Source organism: Apium graveolens, chromosome 6 (assembly GCF_009905375.1).
Source record: "Apium graveolens cultivar Ventura chromosome 6, ASM990537v1, whole genome shotgun sequence".
Lineage (NCBI taxonomy): Eukaryota > Viridiplantae > Streptophyta > Magnoliopsida > Apiales > Apiaceae > Apium > Apium graveolens.
This window is the reverse complement of record NC_133652.1, coordinates 3,045,163-3,063,370: the sequence shown is the minus strand read 5'-3', so window position 1 is coordinate 3,063,370 and position 18,208 is coordinate 3,045,163. Positions and strand designations below refer to the sequence as shown.

Genomic DNA, 18,208 nt, shown 5'->3' with positions numbered 1-18,208 from the left:
AACAAAGATTATAAGATTAAAAATTTTATTGTTTGAAGATTGAGATGAACTTGAAGAGTGCAATGACTGAATATGGTAAACTATTCTTGATGTTCTTCGAATATTCACCGTTTTGATCATTTAGCAGATGAAGAGTGATTTGTTAAAAATATTCCTGAGAAATTAAGGAAATGAGTTAAAATCCAACATATTTATAGACGGTTCAGGAGAGAGAAAATGTTGGACATGTGGCATGATCCCAACCTCGAGGTCTAATCTCAATGAAAGACACATGTCAAATAATTGTTTCATTTATAATAATTAATGAAGGTGAAAATATGACCACTTATGAAAGGTCGCAACTACGGCCATGACCATACTTCGTCCTTTTTATGATGAACTCTAATTTTGTGTCATTTTTTTAATAGCAACCCTGAATGGAGGTAGTTGTTATGCCCGCTTTTTGCATAGGTCCTAAACATGCCTAATGGGCTTTACATTATAAATCAACAGGTATGAGCTCCGTTAAGGGTCATAGAAAGCCTCGTGAAAGGAATTTGTTGATAGAGGCCATTACTACGACCCTCAAAAGTAACACTCGCTAAACAGGGTCGTTATTATCACTAATAGCGAACCCAACTTTGGGGACGTATTACTCCTTTACTTGTAATATGGAGGCTCAAATGATAAGTTCTAAAGAGGACGCCTCGCGAATGTAGAAGATCAGCAGACAAAACTCTTAAGAGGGCGCCTCATGAATGTAGAAAACCAGCGAGCCAAGATCGTAAGGCGGCATATCGCTATGAAAGCTAATAAGTATAAACTCCTCAAAAAGGGTTACATGGACATAATTACCAGATCGCTGTATGGGCCAAGGTTCCCAGGGATCGCATACGTGACATCATTACTCTGCGACCCTAGCAGTTATGATACCACTTGTGCTTAAACTTCGGTTGATCTTGATGGGTTAGACGAAACCCTAACCCATTTAGAGGTAACTTATCCTCCAAGAATTAAGTGTGGCTCGATTATCTATAAATAAGATACATAGACCTCTTATTTTGGGTTGAGAAATAGTTTACATTAGAAGGAATATACATATTTTCTCTGGTATTCAAGTAATCAATCAATAAGATTAATCACAACATTCATTTCATGTTTTTCGAGTGTTTAGCAAAATATCTATATTTTGTTCCGTAATTTCAGCAATCTTCAAAATATTATTATACTAAATTTATGTTATGTAGTTATTGTGAATGTAGTAGAGTCCGGATCCGTTATTATTAAGAAGTGTGGGCAATCAAAACAAGTTAAACTTGCGAGAAAAACCGTAGGTTGTGATGATTTACATTTCAAATACAAACAATCACAAAAAATGACAACGAAAAGATTGATGAATGCTGTGGTGACGTAAAATGACAAGGAGCATAAAATAAAAACAAACTCAAATATCTCATCTCTCCAACCAACAAAAATGGTTTCAACGAGACGAAGTGGATCTCTCTCCACCAACAACACCGCTAAGCGATCATCATCATCTGAAGATAAGCCTCAGTCTCCTAAGCGCCAAAAGGTAATTTCATTTCATCTCATCTCATCTCATCAAATCTCAGCCGTTGATTTTCACGCTTTATTTATCGTTATTTTATAGGTAGATAATGATGCCACGTCGGATAAAACGACGCCGCTTGATACTTCAAACTCGCCGGCCGATCCGCCGAAATGCGACGCCGGAGAGACGGAGGCTGCTCCTGCTCCGGCGAATTCCGTTGTTACGCCGCTTGGCGATGGTAAGTTGTGTGTATAATTGTGTATGTGGGTTGTGATTTGTGATTGATTGATGTTTTTCGAGAAATGTAGTTTCGATTGATTGATGTTTACGGTGAAATGTCGGTTTGATTGATTGATTATGTGTGTGTGACTGTGTAGATAAAGGAAAATCAGTGACTGTAGGAGAGAAGCCAGGGAGTTCGTTTAGTTCGTGGAAACAGAATAATAGTAACCTCGAGTATAAGAGTCCGTGGTGTAGGCTTCTTACGCAGAGTCAACAGGTAGTTTATCTTTTCCTAACTTCTCATACTCGATAAATGCGTTTTATGTTATAGTTAAGAAAGCGGAAAATTAATTGCAGATAGTGATATAGAATAATTAAATGCGATTATAAATTGTTGCCTCGTAATTTATTCCGAGTTACTGACAAGTTTTGAATGATTGAATAATGAGTTAAGCTTGTTTCGGTTAGGTACAAAATGAAAATATAGGTTTTGTTTTCTTAAGGATGTAGTGATGACCTAAGTGCATTATTTGTTGCAGAATCCAACTGTGAGTATTTATACAGCAAACTTTGTAGTTGGATCGAACAAGCAATCCAATCTGTTGATCAAGGATCAGACAATAAGTGGAGTTCTATGTAATATTAAGCTAACAAAGGTATCATCACAGGGACGTACATTTTGGTATCCTAGGGTGTCAAATGTAAGCACACATACACATACCTTGTACCTAATTGTTGTTAGTTTTAATCGTGTTTGGTTTTATTATATTGGTTTGGTGATTGTATTCATAATGTATATCTGCATTTTGATTACTCAATGTTTTATGGAATGATTAGGGGGAGAGTAATTATATTGCGGTGCTTGAAAGCAAAGGAAGCAAGGGGCCTGTGAAAATTAACGGGAAGACTATTAAGAAGGGAGTTACTTGTCATTTGGACTCCGGGGATGAATTGGTTTTTGGTAACCATGCTTATGTATCCTTTTAATCAATTTTAGGTTTTAACTGTTCCCTTTTTCGATCTTTCAGGTTCAGATTTTCTAATTTAGTAATTCTGTTGCTCTCTCTCTCTCTATATATAGATTTATTTGCATGGTTAATATGAAATTCTTAACATTTTACCAAATAGATTTTTCAGAAAATATTGTTTGATAGTGTTTTTAAGACACCATCATTAGTTGGTGGAGTGGGCTTCAATTTGCTTCATGCAGAAAGACGGACAGGAGACAGTTCAGCTGTGACCGGTGCCTCTATTTTGGCATCTTTGTCAAATTTGGGACAAGAATTTTCACACTTGAACCCTACATCACAGAACAGTGGTAAAATTCATCAAGTGACTGAGGTTTCTCGTTCGGGTCTTGTTCAGGAAGATGATCTTGACGGCCTTGAAGTAAACTCCACGACAAATGTTGAGAATGAGAATGCTGCTGATGTTGGAGCAACCAGCAAAATTCTTTCTTCCGACCGCAACCAAGAGTCTGTGACAGAGGCATGTAATTCGTTGTTTTTCTATAGCTTGAATAAATATATGGCCATTTCAAAGAGCTTTAGCTTTCGTAATTTTTTGTAACTTAAATTGAGCTATAAAACTAAAATTGAATGCAGGTAGCGGCTGAAAAAGCTAAGGATTCTCCTCCATTAAGTTTACCTGGGACATCTCTGAGATGTGAGGTATTCAAAGAAGATATATATAGAGGAATTCTTGATAGTAGTGACATTCAAGTTTCATTCGATGCCTTCCCATATTATTTAAGGTATTTGCTTGCTTACATAATACATAGACACTGGATTGACACATTAGTTACTTCAAACTATATTTAAAAGTACATGATGGGATGGTAAATTATCGTCTATACTGATTGCAAAAGGTCCCTGTAAAGCATTAACGAAGCAAAACATGGATTCAGTGTTGAATAGTGTATTACTGTTTCCGGAGAAATTCTTTCAAATGTGTATGTCTTTCGGATATTCAAGCCCTAAGTTACCCTAAAAGTTTAATATTTTTCAGATTTCCATGTGCAAGTAATTATAGCATGAGAGAATAATTTAGATATATCTTAATCATTTTAATATTTAAAAATAAATTTCATCCTCAAAGAAAATTTGGTCAATCTAATCTAGACACTATTATTACACGTTATAACATAATTTTTGACAACGCGTGACTTTTATATTTTGGGAACTTATTGTGGCAGTTGATTAAACTAAATACGGCACTGAGACATCATTTCCTTCCCAAGCCCTAAACCGAGTTCAAATTTTTGGAATAAACTGACTCATTCTAGATGCAATTGTATCCTAATGCAAGTTCAAACCCTTGCAAGTGACTACTTAATCCAGTCTTGCTTAGTCCTCATATTTAACCATCTACCTTGCAACTACAATTCCATCATATCAAGTTCTAGATTACAGTTTATAATTCTTGTTCTGTAAAGACCAACAAGTATATAGCTATACCCGAAACTAATGCATTTGTGAGACTGGATATGCTTTAATGTTTTAACAATCAACACCTAATTATTCTAGGGTGATTTTACCAACAATATTCCTCCCCATGTTTGGACCAAATCCTGGTCTTTTGTACAGAGTGAGGCTATTGATTATCATGTCTGATAGCCTTCTTAACAGGGTGAAAGCCAAATTCAAGTTTTTTTATAGATATATCAACAAGTAAAACAATTTCAAAATTTTGGCCAACTATAGCCGGCTGAATACACAACTTTGAATGGGGGTAATACTTAATACACAATCTGCAATCGGGTATTGCATTAATTTCTAATATGACACGCAAGTCACATTAGAGTATTGTGAACATATATCATTTTATAATGCTGAATACGCAATGTTCAGTGGAGTAACAAAAAAGAATAGAATACCCCACTCATTCTTGTGTATCATGATATTTTTAAATTATAGTTGACAGGTTCTGGCATGCAGTAGCAAAGCATGGTCGGTTTTCTCTAAGTATTGTTTTATATTTTTCTACAAAATAGAACACACCAAAGTTAGGTAAAGTTCAGCATACTCAATTGTTGGATGTACGCATTCCGTAGTGGCACATTCAAACGGCCAAAATGGCCAACTTTTACAAAGCAATTTCTTTCGTTACAATTTCACAATAGGTTAAACTTTCTTCTCAACATCAGGTAGAAAGGCAGATGTCAAGTGCGAGTCTCGATTCATTAAATTGCTCTACTTTAGGTTTTCATGGGAGTGGGTGTTACAAAGTTAATTATTAAACTAGTTTCCTTTTAGGGAGAATATCAATATCTGGTATGTAGTCTTCGGAGACCTGGTGAAGATATTTATGTTGTTCCCCCTAGGCCCCTACACGACACAGTCTTTCATTATAATTTTATTTAGTACAAATGTAAAATCTTGAACTTCAGATTTCATATGAATGTAGTCCTTTTTTCTGTTAATGTAAACTGTAAAGCAATATAGCCAACATTATTGTTGAGATTTAGTTGGACCATGATATTTGGTAGATGATGTAGAATATGTTGTATGAGGGGAGATCACCAGACTGTGCTGGGGTTTTATCGGACAAATACATAAGCGTGGAGAATGTGGAGTCACTAGAGGCATTTTAAAGATAAGATGGCTATATACAGGGTCTTGATCAAATTTGAGATTTATTCAGATTTAGAATTTTGAACTAATATTAGTCTTAGATGTTAGTTTAATTAAAAACTCGTATCTATTTGTTTTGCCGTTGTACCTAATGGACTTGGTCCTTTTCTTGGGAATTTAACAAAATATGATATATTTATATTGCACACAGTATTTATTTTTCTACATTATGCAATATTTTTCACAAAAGACAAATCGTTTTCACCTTTTTAGAGCTTGATGCGGTAGCCTAGTGGTAAAGCTTTATCCCTTGTCGTCCAAGGTTGCTCATCCCGAAATTTGTCAGAACTCAGAATAGATACTCATATGTAAGGCATGTAAGCCTCATTTTACAAAAAAAGGTAGTAATAAAATATAATATTATGTATTTTATGAAAAAGCATAAAAATCGATACATTAGTTTTAAGTTCTAACACTAAGGCAGTTCTAAGTGTAAAGTGACCCTATTTATATATATGTTCATGCATTGAAGTCAGTAGTTACATAAATCCAAATGATATTGCAAGTGATTGGTAATTTGGTGTCGAAAAAGAAAAAAAGGAATTTGTTTTATGCCTTTAGTATACTAGAATATGCTACAGACTCATGGATGGGCTTTAAATTACAATTAGTTTACTTTATGGTACAAAATGGTGGGTAGATGGAGTGTCACCAATTATATTTTATTTTTAAAAAATTAAATTTTCATGTTTCTTCGACTACTTGCAGTCGAATAGACATATGAATGACTCTAAAGTTCTCGTTCTACACCATTATTTTTAATAGATACTCTGACATAGACATTTCCTGCTGAATTAGATGTCTATTGACTCACAAAAAGTTCTGAAACTCTTTCATCACCGGTTGTTTGCAGTGAAAATACAAAAAATGTTCTCATTGCAGCTTCTTATATACATCTGAAGCACAGAGAACAAGCTAAATTCACTGCTGAACTTCCTACAGTGAACCCACGTATCTTGCTCTCCGGCCCAGTAGGTATGCATTATTTTTAATTGTTTAAAACAGTCTGATAATTTTTTATCACAAATTCCGAGTTGAACGTGCTGCTTTGTTCTTTTCCAGGATCTGAGATATATCAGGAGATGTTGACAAAGGCGCTTGCTAATTATTATGGTGCCAAATTGCTTATATATGATAGCCATTCATTTTTGGGTGTAAGAAGCCACCTTACTAAGCAATATTGAATTATATTTCTAATTATTACATGGTTGACATAACAGGCTCTTTTTGTTGATTGTGGCCTGTGGGAGTTTTCCCTTGCTTGCTTACGTTCATTACACTTTTTTTTCCTTTTTAATGGAACAAGGTTATTATGGTCCACCATACTTGCCACTCTACTTTATTTAAGACATATTTGCAATAATTTGAGAATCACTTCTAAATTACTCTTAAATCATAAATTCCCTTCATGGAAGTGTGCTTTCCCACTCTGTTGTGATATGGATTGTCTGCTATTTAAGAGTGAGGTTAGAACTTCATCCCACAAGCTAGCTTTTGGGATGAGTGAGGCTTTGTAACACCTACAATTGGTTTCAGAGCCCACGAGAGAGAGATCATTGCAACCCTGTTCGGTCAACTGATGGAGGGTTTAGTAGCTTTTGAGCTTTAGAGAAGACCTAGATCCTAGTCTACAGAGACCAATGCAACTGATGGGGGATTTGATCAAAGTTGTGTGAGGGACAGGTCGCTGCTACACGGGTTGGAGGGCATTCAACCATGGTGAATTGGTGATGTCTGAATGTCTATAAACTCTGGAGATGCACAAGCGGAAAACTAGTCTGACACGTTTGGTGAAGTCAGGTGTAGCAGTGAAGAGTGATTTTACTGTAGAAACACAGCTGATGTGTGAGGGAAAGATTTTTGGGGTGTAGCGGGGGTTGGTTGCTTAATAATTGTAATGGAAAAGCTCACCTCACCTCACAAGCTAATGAAATGGTTAAGAGGGGCACGGTAGTTCTTAACAGAGTGATACTACTGTTTAAGTAGTGCTTTACGATTGCTGTGAGAAATATCAGTTGCGTTGGATTTGTTACGAAAGATTGTTAGGGTGTGCGATGGGTTGGATTTCTGTTTTTACAAATCCCAGTACCATCTAGTAGGCTTACACATATATCATCAAAATTGTAATTTGATCTTCTAAATTAATGTTTCCTTAATTTATGAAAAGATGACAATATTATGTTTATCAGAATCAACAGTAGAACTTAGGACTGGATATCTTGTGAATTGTGAAGTTAAGAGTATTACATCAAAATGCTAACCATTGGTTTTAATCGATGAAAATATACTGAACCCAATTAGTTTTTATTATTCGATTCCAGGGTTTGTCTGCTAAGGAAGCCAAGATTCAGAAAGAAGGAAATAGTGCCAAGAAATCTGCTGACATCATTGCTAAGACAAGTTCCGGGGCTCCTGAATTGGTGGAGGGATCTAAGGATTTATCTGTTGAAGCTGATGTAGACCGTAATTTGTTTGTTCCCGCAACACCTGACTTGGAGTTACAAACAAAGAAGGAGATTGACTTCGTGCGCTCTTCTGCAGGGACTTCTAAGAATCCCTTGTTAAAATTAGGTATTCAACTCTTCATGAGATTACGGAGAAGCTTAATTTATTTCTTAATTTTTTCAAATAACTGTTTGTTCTCTGCTTTGATTGTAACTCTCTTCTATAAAATAACTTAGGTGACAGGGTGAGGTTCATGGGAGCTACTTCTGCGAATCTATATCAGACATCAACTCCTTTAAGGTAGAGTTGATTAGATAAGGATTCTAATTAATTTTATCTATTTTTTGGAATTCCTCCCCTGTTCCATTTGTGCGGGTGGTTGTGGCAGGTTGTTGATTGTTGTCATACTTCACTCTTTTAGTTATGAAAAGCAATTGTTCAAACTGCTCCTGTTTCTTTTATTTTGGCTGATCTGTAAAAACTATCTTAAATAGAGATTGTCAAATAATTTCAGAGGCTTTATCTTGATTCACTTTCACTGTTAGCATCATATTATTCATATGCAATCCATTTTCTTATGTATATGAAAGAACCTGATTAAGCTGAACTTTAGAAAGATACCAAGGAACTGTACTTTTTAACTAGGGGTTGCAAATTTGTGAACTCAATTAATCCCCACCCTATCCAAGCATATTTTGATAGGCTGATGCTGAATTTATGCAAGGAAGACGGACAAGAGAAAATTAAAATGATAACAGTAATTTTTTTGACCGCATTGCAATCCTATATAACTTTTACGATAGCATGATAGTACAACTGTACCATCCTTTTAAATATCTTCCAGAATTATGTAATATTATCCATCCCTCTTTAAACATGAACCTAAAGTCAAACTTTTGGCTTGCTACAAGCTGGGCTTAGGGATTGCAGTCAGACTCTTCGCCTGTTGTTGTCAACTAATCTGAGTAATTATTTAGTCCCATAACCTCCGTTGGCGGAATTATTTTTTTTTTGCTAATTACCGTTTGCGGAATCTGATCCCTCTAATGTTTATCTTGCTAAAATTGGCATTGGTGGTCTCCCTTCTCCCTCCATATCCTTCGTTTTTCAAGATTCAAACCAGTCTTCAGTGGGATTATTGTTTTGAAGGGTAATATCCTCGTGTGAACATCGTAGAACGGATTGTTGCCCATGACCCCAATAATCAGGTCTCTTACAATGCATGTAAAGAATTGCCAACTTGCATTCTGTTTATGATTCTGGCTTCATCCGAAGTATCCAGTTTTCCAAACTTGTGGTTTCCAGCAATTATGAAAGCAAATGGTAGGAGTACACACATTTTTGAAAAAGATGTTTACAAATGGGTTTCTTAGGGTTGAGTGTGTGTATACATATTTGTGATTATAGTTTATAATTTTACTTGTAAAATATAGGAGAAAAAAGGAAGAAAAAAAAGAAGAATATACGGTGAAATTTGTAGATAAAAATATGAATGATCTTTTCTAAGGTATTACCTGTAACTTAAATTCATCAGGAGTACATATACTTCTAATGGAAAAGAGGCTGCATGTTTGATATCTGAATTGATCACTTGTACTTTTATTGTACTTCACGATGAATATTTAGAAGTTTATATGCACAAGGGAAATTCCTGTGTATGATATTTGCTAGTAGTTTGTTTAAGATGTGAAATTATATTTCATCTTTATCGAACTTTGGGCAGTCAGTCATCATACTTAAACATTATGATGTGCATTCCTTCCCATCTAAAGCGGATGATTCTTTTGGACCTTGACAATTTAGTTATGCTTGTTTTTAAACTCAAAATTGATACAGTTTAACTTTTAAGTTTTTGAGTACAAGTTTTTGCAATATTTTTCACACACACACACATATTATAATTAAGTAAAGATTTGTCTTGTTAAATCCTAAATACGAGCCAGGTGACTTTTAATGTCAAAATTGGTCTTTCAGTTTGGATGTGGTTATATGTTTTGTCGCTGTACATATTACTCGCAAAGTTGCAATATGACTTTCCACAAATGGCTATATTCATATTTTGCTTCAATGATTAGGGGTCCAACTTTTGGGAGTCGAGGGAAGGTTTTGTTACCATTTGAAGACAATCCTTCATCCAAAATCGGTGTGAGATTTGATAAGCCTGTGGCTGATGGGGTTGACTTTGCAGGTTTATGTGATAATGGCCATGGATACTTCTGCAATGGTAATTTTTATTGTCCCAATGATGTCAATGTACTCAAGAGACTGAATTCTGTTATATTTGACCATTTTTTTTCTCCCTTTAGCAAATGAACTTCGTCTAGAAAGCACTGGTGTTGAAGTACTGGACAAATCACTTATTACAACTTTGTTCGAGGTTGGCTTGCCATTTTGTTATGTTTGATAATCTAAAGCATATATGTATATGTTGCGATATATGGACATGACTTCTTGCTTACTGCTTGTGTTATATCTCAAACAGGTTGTGAGTAGTGAGAGCCGGAAATCTCCCTTCATATTGTTCATGAAAGATGCGGAGAAGTCCATGGTAGGAAATTCGGAATCATATACAACGTTCAAGAGCAAACTCGAGAAGCTTCCTGATAACGTTGTTGTAATTGGATCACACACGCATGCTGACAACCGTAAGGAAAAGGTTAGCTTTTTCTGGAAATTTTGTGTTTGCCTCACTGGTCACTACTCACCAGGCTAATAATAAATACACCAGTCAGGCATTGTAATGATCAGGGACATTATTCAGTGGATTTAAAGCAAATTTTGTTATACTATTTAACGGGAACTTGATTATTTCTCAGAACTATTTTTTTGTAAAGAAAGAGGAAAGGTGCTTAAACACATTTATGCCCCTATATCCAGCTTTGTTGCTCATACAACGTCATAAATTTGGAACTGAAAGTTGGTTCATTTGCAGTCAAATCCCGGTGGTTTGCTGTTTACAAAATTTGGTAGCAACCAAAGTGCTCTACTTGATTTGGCTTTCCCGGTAATGGCTATTATTTTTTATTGCACATTTTTTTTATGACGCCAATGTTTTCTTCAATATTTTTCTTGCTATTTTGAATCATCAATTAATCTTTGTGTCTTGTTGTATATTATGGATGTTAACTTTATTCGTCATTAATGATGAGGTTTTTCTTTTCCGAAATAAGTTTTGACTTTATCTTTGTATTTGAAAATATTTAGTTGAATGTGGCTTAAAACCTTCAACGTGAACAAAATCTGTTAAATAATTTGTTTTGATGGTTAGCATTGTTATGTTTTTTTAGTTTGATTTTCTAATATTTTTTATTGGACAATTTGTGATTATTGCTTTTGTTTTGTTGTTCTCCAGTTAGCCTTTTCTATGCCGATTGGCAAGTTGATACCCTATCATTGTTTTTCTTGCTGTTAGGAATCATTGAAATATCTTTGCATTACTTGCATTAGAACTTGACACAATATTTCTGACTATGTCTTACTTGATATGATTGTATAGAAATGATGAATAAGCAACTGAACTGAGAGATGATTGTATGCAGTATGTTAGATACACTCTTGCCTGGGAACTGGGAAGATACAAGTCAAAACTTTATATGTGATTAGCAAGATTAGGAAACAGTAAATTTCAGTGACTTATTAGTTGTGTCTGGTGTTGTTTTTCTATTTTAACTTCTTAGAAAACTTACTGATTGTTTATGGTGGTGATTAAATAGTAGCATAAACGGTTATCTACTTTTTGTAAAAGGAACAGTCACTTCTTCCCATCAGACTTTATTTTGGAAGAAAAAATCTACAAAATATGATGAAAGTTTTGTCATATAATTGTGATATTTGCTATTGTCGAGAAAGGTTTTCTCTTCCTTAATTTTTTAGACTCCATATTTATCTAGCCTTTTGACTATTGAAATTAAACTGTAAAATCTTAAGATCCTATATGCTTCTATATTATGCAGGATAGCTTTGGTAGACTAAATGATAGAGGCAAGGAGATTCCTAAGGCAACCAAACTTCTCACAAAACTTTTTCCTAATAAAGTTACCATTCATATGCCTCAGGTTTGTTCTTTGAGTGTTGTAGCCAATTTTTTATTTCCCGCGAGCATCATTATGTGGAAATGCATTATATGATATTATTTGTCCTTTCTAGGATGAATCTCTCCTTGCGAGTTGGAAGCAACAGCTGGATAGGGATTCAGAGACTCTTAAATCAGAAGGAAATTTAATTAATCTGCGCACCGTGAGTACTATATTTCAAAACACAGGCTTTTTTTTGTAATGTTTAGTCGATAAATTCTCTGAACTTTGCTATTTGCTAGCTCACAATCAGTGAAATTCTCACTTTGTTGTCCAATGTATGCAACCCAAATCTAAAATACTGCGCGCTTTTCTGATATTTTACTGTATGTTGCATCAAACAAACAACAATTTTTTTTGAAATTGGAAAAAATTCTTATTAATAGTTTAATAGGCATTGGGGTTTGAGTTTAGGAGAACCGGGAAATCGGGAGGGAAGAATAGGAGAAGCTTCACATTAGACCAAGATTACCCTAGAAACACACACAACTCACAAGTCTGTTTAGTGCATTACTATATTCATATAAAATATAATATTTGGATGTTGGAACATCTATTCAGTTTGTATATCTATATATTTGTATCTCTGTCTATATTTGTCTTTGTTGGGAATTGATTTTGGTCCTAAAGAACTGTTTATGTGAAGACACGATGGCTATGATGATGACCATGTTTCGGGTTCATGATGTGATTTTTGTCCTTATTTGCCCAAGGCTGAAGCTGTTTCTTACTTATTCCCCCACTTCAATGTTTTAACATTTATTTTGTTATAAATAGGTACTTAGTAGGAATAGGTTGGAATGCGAAGGACTTGAAGCACTATGCATCAAGGACCACTCAGTTACAATTGATAGTATGTGCCATCCTTTATAAGTTTAACTTCTGCCTGCATCAGTAAGTTGGAAATAATGTTTTATTCTTTTAAAATTAAATTGTATTGATATAAATTTATTGGATTGTCTGAAGGTGCAGAGAAGATTGTCGGATGGGCACTAAGCCATCACTTAATGCAACATTCAGATGCTGATCCTGATGCAAGACTGGTATTGTCTAGTGAGAGGTAATGTACTTAGGTATCTTATCTTCACCTGTGGCCTGCATACCATATGGAAATTATATTATATGAATATCGTGTGTACAATCTGACAGCATTCAGTATGGGATTGGAATTCTACAATCTATCCAGAATGAATCCAAGAGCTCAAAGAAGTCACTGAAGGTATTCGGCGTGCTTTCTTTATATAAATGCTCTATTCTGCTATGTGATACGTTAAGGTGTTAGGGAAAGACTTGACAAAATCAAATAGTATATCTTAACCCTTCTTCTGAGGAAATAGTTTGCCTTGGTGTCCATATTTAATATTGGGGGTTAGGAGGATGGACTCGAACTTTAGCTCTGATACATGTTAAGTTAGCAGTCTACCGAAAACCCCAAGGTGTTAGTAGGTGGGCTTTGCAGAATCATGTAGTATATCTTAACAATAAATTTATGACATGTTTGGAAATTGACTTTTGGCTGTTGTGGCATGTGTAGGATGTTGTAACTGAAAATGAATTTGAGAAGAGACTTCTAGCTGAGGTTATACCACCTAGCGATATTGGAGTGACATTTGACGATATCGGAGCATTAGAAAATGTCAAAGAGACGCTAAAGGAGTTGGTGATGCTTCCTCTGCAGAGGCCTGAACTCTTCTGTAAGGGGCAACTAACCAAGGTTCTTTTCATCTTCTTTGTGAAATATGCTCAGTTCTTGCTTCTGTTAATTAAATTTTCCTATTCTCTGTCTGTTAATAAAACTAAATTGGTATGTAGATCAAGCAATAATTCTAGTTCAGTTCTTGCTTAGTTTTATTTCCTTTCATTCAGTGTTTAATTCCCACAGTTTCCATGTTATAACCTTTTTAAGAGTTACAGACTAAATAGTACCCCGCATCCTCAGGCTAGAATAATTTTGTATTTTGAAATTTCAGAGGTATATATGTGTGTTCCTCCTGGACATTATTTCCAAGGTTGTAGGCTTTAGCAGAGCTTATTATGTGGTTGCCCTGGATGCTTTGGTGAAATAGTTTCATCATCTTGTATTTCATTGTTTCTCTCTGAAATCTGAGTTGAAGTTTAAGCTAAGCTGGCTACTCCGCGAGAAATGCAGTTTTTTCTTATATGGTCATTTTCCCAAGATTTATATACAAGTTTGAAGGGTCACAAGAATAAAAAACTACACTTAACATCAAGCTAAAATATTATCTCCGAAATGTGCACCCATGTACTGCTGACACTTGCTCCTACTCATTGATGAACTTAAATTACCACGGTGATTTGATGCAGTACCATGTGAAGGCATGGCGACATGATTGGTAGACAGTATGGTGTAGAGGACTTGAATTCCACAAGGATTAGACTGTCTGGAGTGTTTATGTGTCATTTCTCCTTGCAATATTAATGACTAGTCAGTAATTCTAATTTTTCAATATTAAGAAATTTCATTTTTTTTATTTTATCAAAAAATTGTGTTACTTGGTCCTTTAACGTTGTTGGTGCTTTTGTTCGTATCTATTTACTTGTTTATCATGATTTGCCATAGAGTTTCAAATATAAAATTTTATAAAACTGTCATAGCGTCTGATTGTCACACATGCATATACACTGGGTAGCTGGTGTCACTAAAATCTCACTGATTAATTCTGGCAGCCTTGCAAGGGTATACTCTTATTTGGGCCTCCTGGGACAGGAAAGACAATGCTGGCAAAGGCTGTGGCGACTGAAGCTGGGGCAAACTTCATTAATATCTCCATGTCAAGCATTACATCTAAGGTTAAATTCATTGAGGAGATTCTGTGAATTCGTCATAATGATTTAAACTAATTACAGTCTATATTTCTTAATGCAGTGGTTTGGTGAGGGTGAAAAATATGTGAAGGCGGTGTTTACGTTAGCAAGTAAAATTGCTCCCAGTGTTGTTTTTGTAGATGAAGTATGCTTCTTAACCATTATGCAGTGTAGTTCTGAGTGTTGTTTTCCTGTAACTTACTGCATCCAATATCCCATAGGTTGATAGCATGCTGGGCCGAAGGGAAAATCCAGGAGAACACGAGGCTATGCGTAAAATGAAGAACGAGTTTATGGTGAATTGGGATGGGTTGCGGACAAAGGATACGGAGCGAGTTCTTGTGCTTGCAGCTACAAATAGGCCTTTTGATCTTGATGAAGCTGTAATAAGAAGGCTTCCACGCAGGTCGAATACCTCTATGATATTCTTTCATATTCAGTATTTGGTTCGTATTTGCCCCAATTTCTTGTTACATGACTTTTAAGTATGTCTGTGCAGGTTGATGGTTAATTTGCCAGATGCTCCAAACAGAGCTAAAATTTTGAAGGTGATACTAGAGAAAGAGGACATGTCTGCAGACGTTGATTTTGAGTCAGTTGCAAGCATAACTGATGGATATTCTGGAAGCGACCTTAAGGTTGATTTCTGCAATCATGCATACCTCGACTAGAATTTGTAGGTATTTCTACCTAGAGGATTGTGGCTCTTTACATTTTTTTTGATTTTGCAGAATCTCTGTGTAACTGCTGCCCATCGCCCAATAAGAGAGATTTTGGAGAAAGAAAAAAAGGTATGTTTGGTGCATATGAAGAGCAAGCACTTTATTTACCAAAAAAAGAAAAAGAAAAATGAATAAGCACTTTGTTGCTACTTGCTACCTAAGCGGTAATCAGGTAAACGACAATATGCCAATTGCTGCTTTGTAGTGAAACATATGTCTCCATGTAGGCGCATGATGCCGAATAACGGTGATGCTACTTGCTTTTCTCAGGGTCATCAGTTTGAACCCTTGAAGTTGAACAACATAATAAATAAGTGAAATTAAGGGTAGGACTGCAACTGCATACAGTGGGACCTTCCCAGTACCTGGCTAATGCAGGACCTTGTGCATTAGGCACAACCTTTTTTCATTAAGTCTTAAGGAATTTTTATCTACCCATTGTGTGATACAAATTGTGCTGTAATGTTTTAATTCTTGGGAGGTCTCTTTACTTGAAGCAGAAGCTGTAGGATTGTTTTTGAACTTCAGTTATTATAATACCTCTTGTTTTGTTAATGGTGCAAATTATATTTAAATGATGACAGGAGCAATCTGCTGCTCTAGCGGAAGGTAAACCTGCTCCAGCTCTCAGTGTCAGCACAGATATTCGACCTTTAAACATGGATGACTTTAAAAATGCTCACGAGCAGGTAAAGCAACTTTTTGAAGCATCTTTTCTTATTTTGCTTTACGTATAAGAAAAAAATCGCCAGTTTCCAATTTTCATATCGATGTTGTAGGTTTGTGCAAGTGTTTCATCCGAGTCCCAAAACATGACGGAGCTCGTACAATGGAATGAGCTCTACGGAGAAGGTGGTTCCCGAAAAAAGAAATCTCTCAGTTACTTCATGTAGAGGCTTTAATTCTTGTATATATGGCAATTTTCCACGCTTCATTGTGGCCACAATTGAGGACGGGTCCAAAATCACACGGTTTAAAGTATACCCTTTTTTTTTCTTTTCAGAATTATATAGTTTTAAGTTAATTAAGGTTGGGATGGTCCGCGAAGTTAAGCTTATAAATATTGGGGCTTGGTAGTACTACTTTATTTGTAACGGAACATTTCATCTATTTTTTAATGGTTCCTATAGTGGAAGGGAACAAATCAAAATGTACACAATTGTTTTAATGTGTATGGAATTCATCATCCCATGTAATTGTCAGTGGGATAAGTAGCAAGCAGTTGCTGTATATGTTATGTAAAGTTTGTAGATGCTCGTTCCTTGGGATTTCAAGAATATTCTTAACTAGAAGATGTCCTGTGATTTAAATCATGTTCCGATTGTCTTTTTCATCAGTCATGTCCGTTTCATTGTGGGTTAGGCCCATGAGTTCTTGATTTTAGATCGAATATAACGAAAGTATTAATTTCCGGGGAAAGATGTCTCCCAAATAATTCGGCATTCGATTAATGGGTGATTCGCAACAGAGAGAACCAGTCTTGGGAAAATTGTAAATGCCAGATGTAAATGCATAATGTTAATAAACAACAGATAGATTCGGTGTTTTCAAAATTTATCTTCCTTTTATGCTTAATTCATTAAAAAAATACATATATTTATGCTCAACTTTTTAAACCAATCAAATACGAGAAACCCTCAACAATCAATAACGCATATGAGTAAATCAATTTGCAGAGAGCGATGGTAATTATCTAAGTCGTAAATCAATTTGCAGAGAGCGATGGTAATTATCTAAGTCCCAGAGTAAAAAATATGGGTAAATATGGGTCAAGGTGTAGTACTTTTACTTTTAAAGTGTTTTTATTTATGGGTTTGTTCCCGTGAGCATATACTAAACACTAAAATTTATAATTTTGGTGTATTTTAATTGGTGTGGTTGTTATGAATGCTGGAGTCCACCATTATAAAAAATATAAACCAATCAAAACAAGTTATACTTGTAGAATTTTGTGTTTAGCATGTGTCCATGGCTACACCACAAAAAAACTGTTTATGGGTTTATTACTCCCTGTGTAGTTACACATTCATTTTTATACAGTTTCCTTTTTGGGACGTTCCACTCAATTATATACATTTCAAAAATAGTATTTTTTTATAAAATAAAAGTTAATTATACTTACCTTCATTCACTATTTTTTTCTACTACACCCACTTTATATTTTAAATATTAATTAGTGCTACTATTTCACCCATTTTTCTTACTTTTCTCCCGTAAATAACATTTTTTTCTTAACCTTGTCAAACCCCCAACATATACTATCTAGGAATGGAGGGAATATTTTATATCATTTTATACCTAAAACACGTATATCATCCGTGGACACAGAATTCGGGATCTTTTGAGAAAACAGTCCCTTCATTTTAGGTAAGAGGATAAGAACTCTCGCCCATACACTATTATATATTGGATGCGGTTGGTTGATTGATTGGTTGATATTCTATTTGGATATAACATTTCTCGAATGAACTGTGGAATAATTTGAACATGTGGAGTCTATTTACCAAATTTTTCAAAAACAAAAAGTATGAAATTTACTAGTAGAACCATCAATCATATATCATTTTATGAATACTATATCATTTAATATTTCTAATAAAAACCTAACTCTGTTTTCCAAAATTTTGGACTTTTTTTTGCATAAACAAAAGAAAAATAAATCTGACATTTTGTTATGAGCTGGCTAGACAAATGTGGATTTAAGGTGTAAAAGAGGGCCATGAAGTTAATTATCGATATGAAAGAGGAATAAAATTT

The 18,208-nt window shown here is 35.0% G+C and overlaps 1 protein-coding gene across 2 annotated transcripts; it reads left to right on the top strand.

Annotated features, from left to right (window-relative positions):
• The first annotated feature begins 1,360 nt into the window (after positions 1-1,360).
• LOC141663758 (uncharacterized) lies at positions 1,361-16,764 on the top strand. Of its 2 annotated transcripts, none has more exons than XM_074469570.1 (28): positions 1,361-1,552; positions 1,631-1,769; positions 1,909-2,030; positions 2,293-2,409; positions 2,591-2,728; positions 2,882-3,241; positions 3,358-3,506; positions 6,239-6,360; positions 6,448-6,539; positions 7,707-7,956; positions 8,067-8,130; positions 9,906-10,054; positions 10,137-10,207; positions 10,313-10,486; positions 10,763-10,834; positions 11,784-11,885; positions 11,977-12,066; positions 12,681-12,756; positions 12,870-12,963; positions 13,053-13,122; positions 13,438-13,617; positions 14,592-14,714; positions 14,791-14,874; positions 14,951-15,135; positions 15,229-15,367; positions 15,461-15,520; positions 16,036-16,140; positions 16,231-16,764. In XM_074469570.1, exons 1-28 carry the CDS (start codon positions 1,454-1,456, stop codon positions 16,342-16,344), a joined length of 3,540 nt encoding a protein of 1,179 aa, XP_074325671.1. In that variant the 5' UTR covers positions 1,361-1,453; the 3' UTR covers positions 16,345-16,764. The 2 variants fall into 2 exon arrangements, with proteins under 2 accessions (XP_074325671.1, XP_074325670.1); XM_074469569.1 differs by having other exon boundaries at positions 2,293-2,454.
• Positions 16,765-18,208: the final 1,444 nt, after the last annotated feature.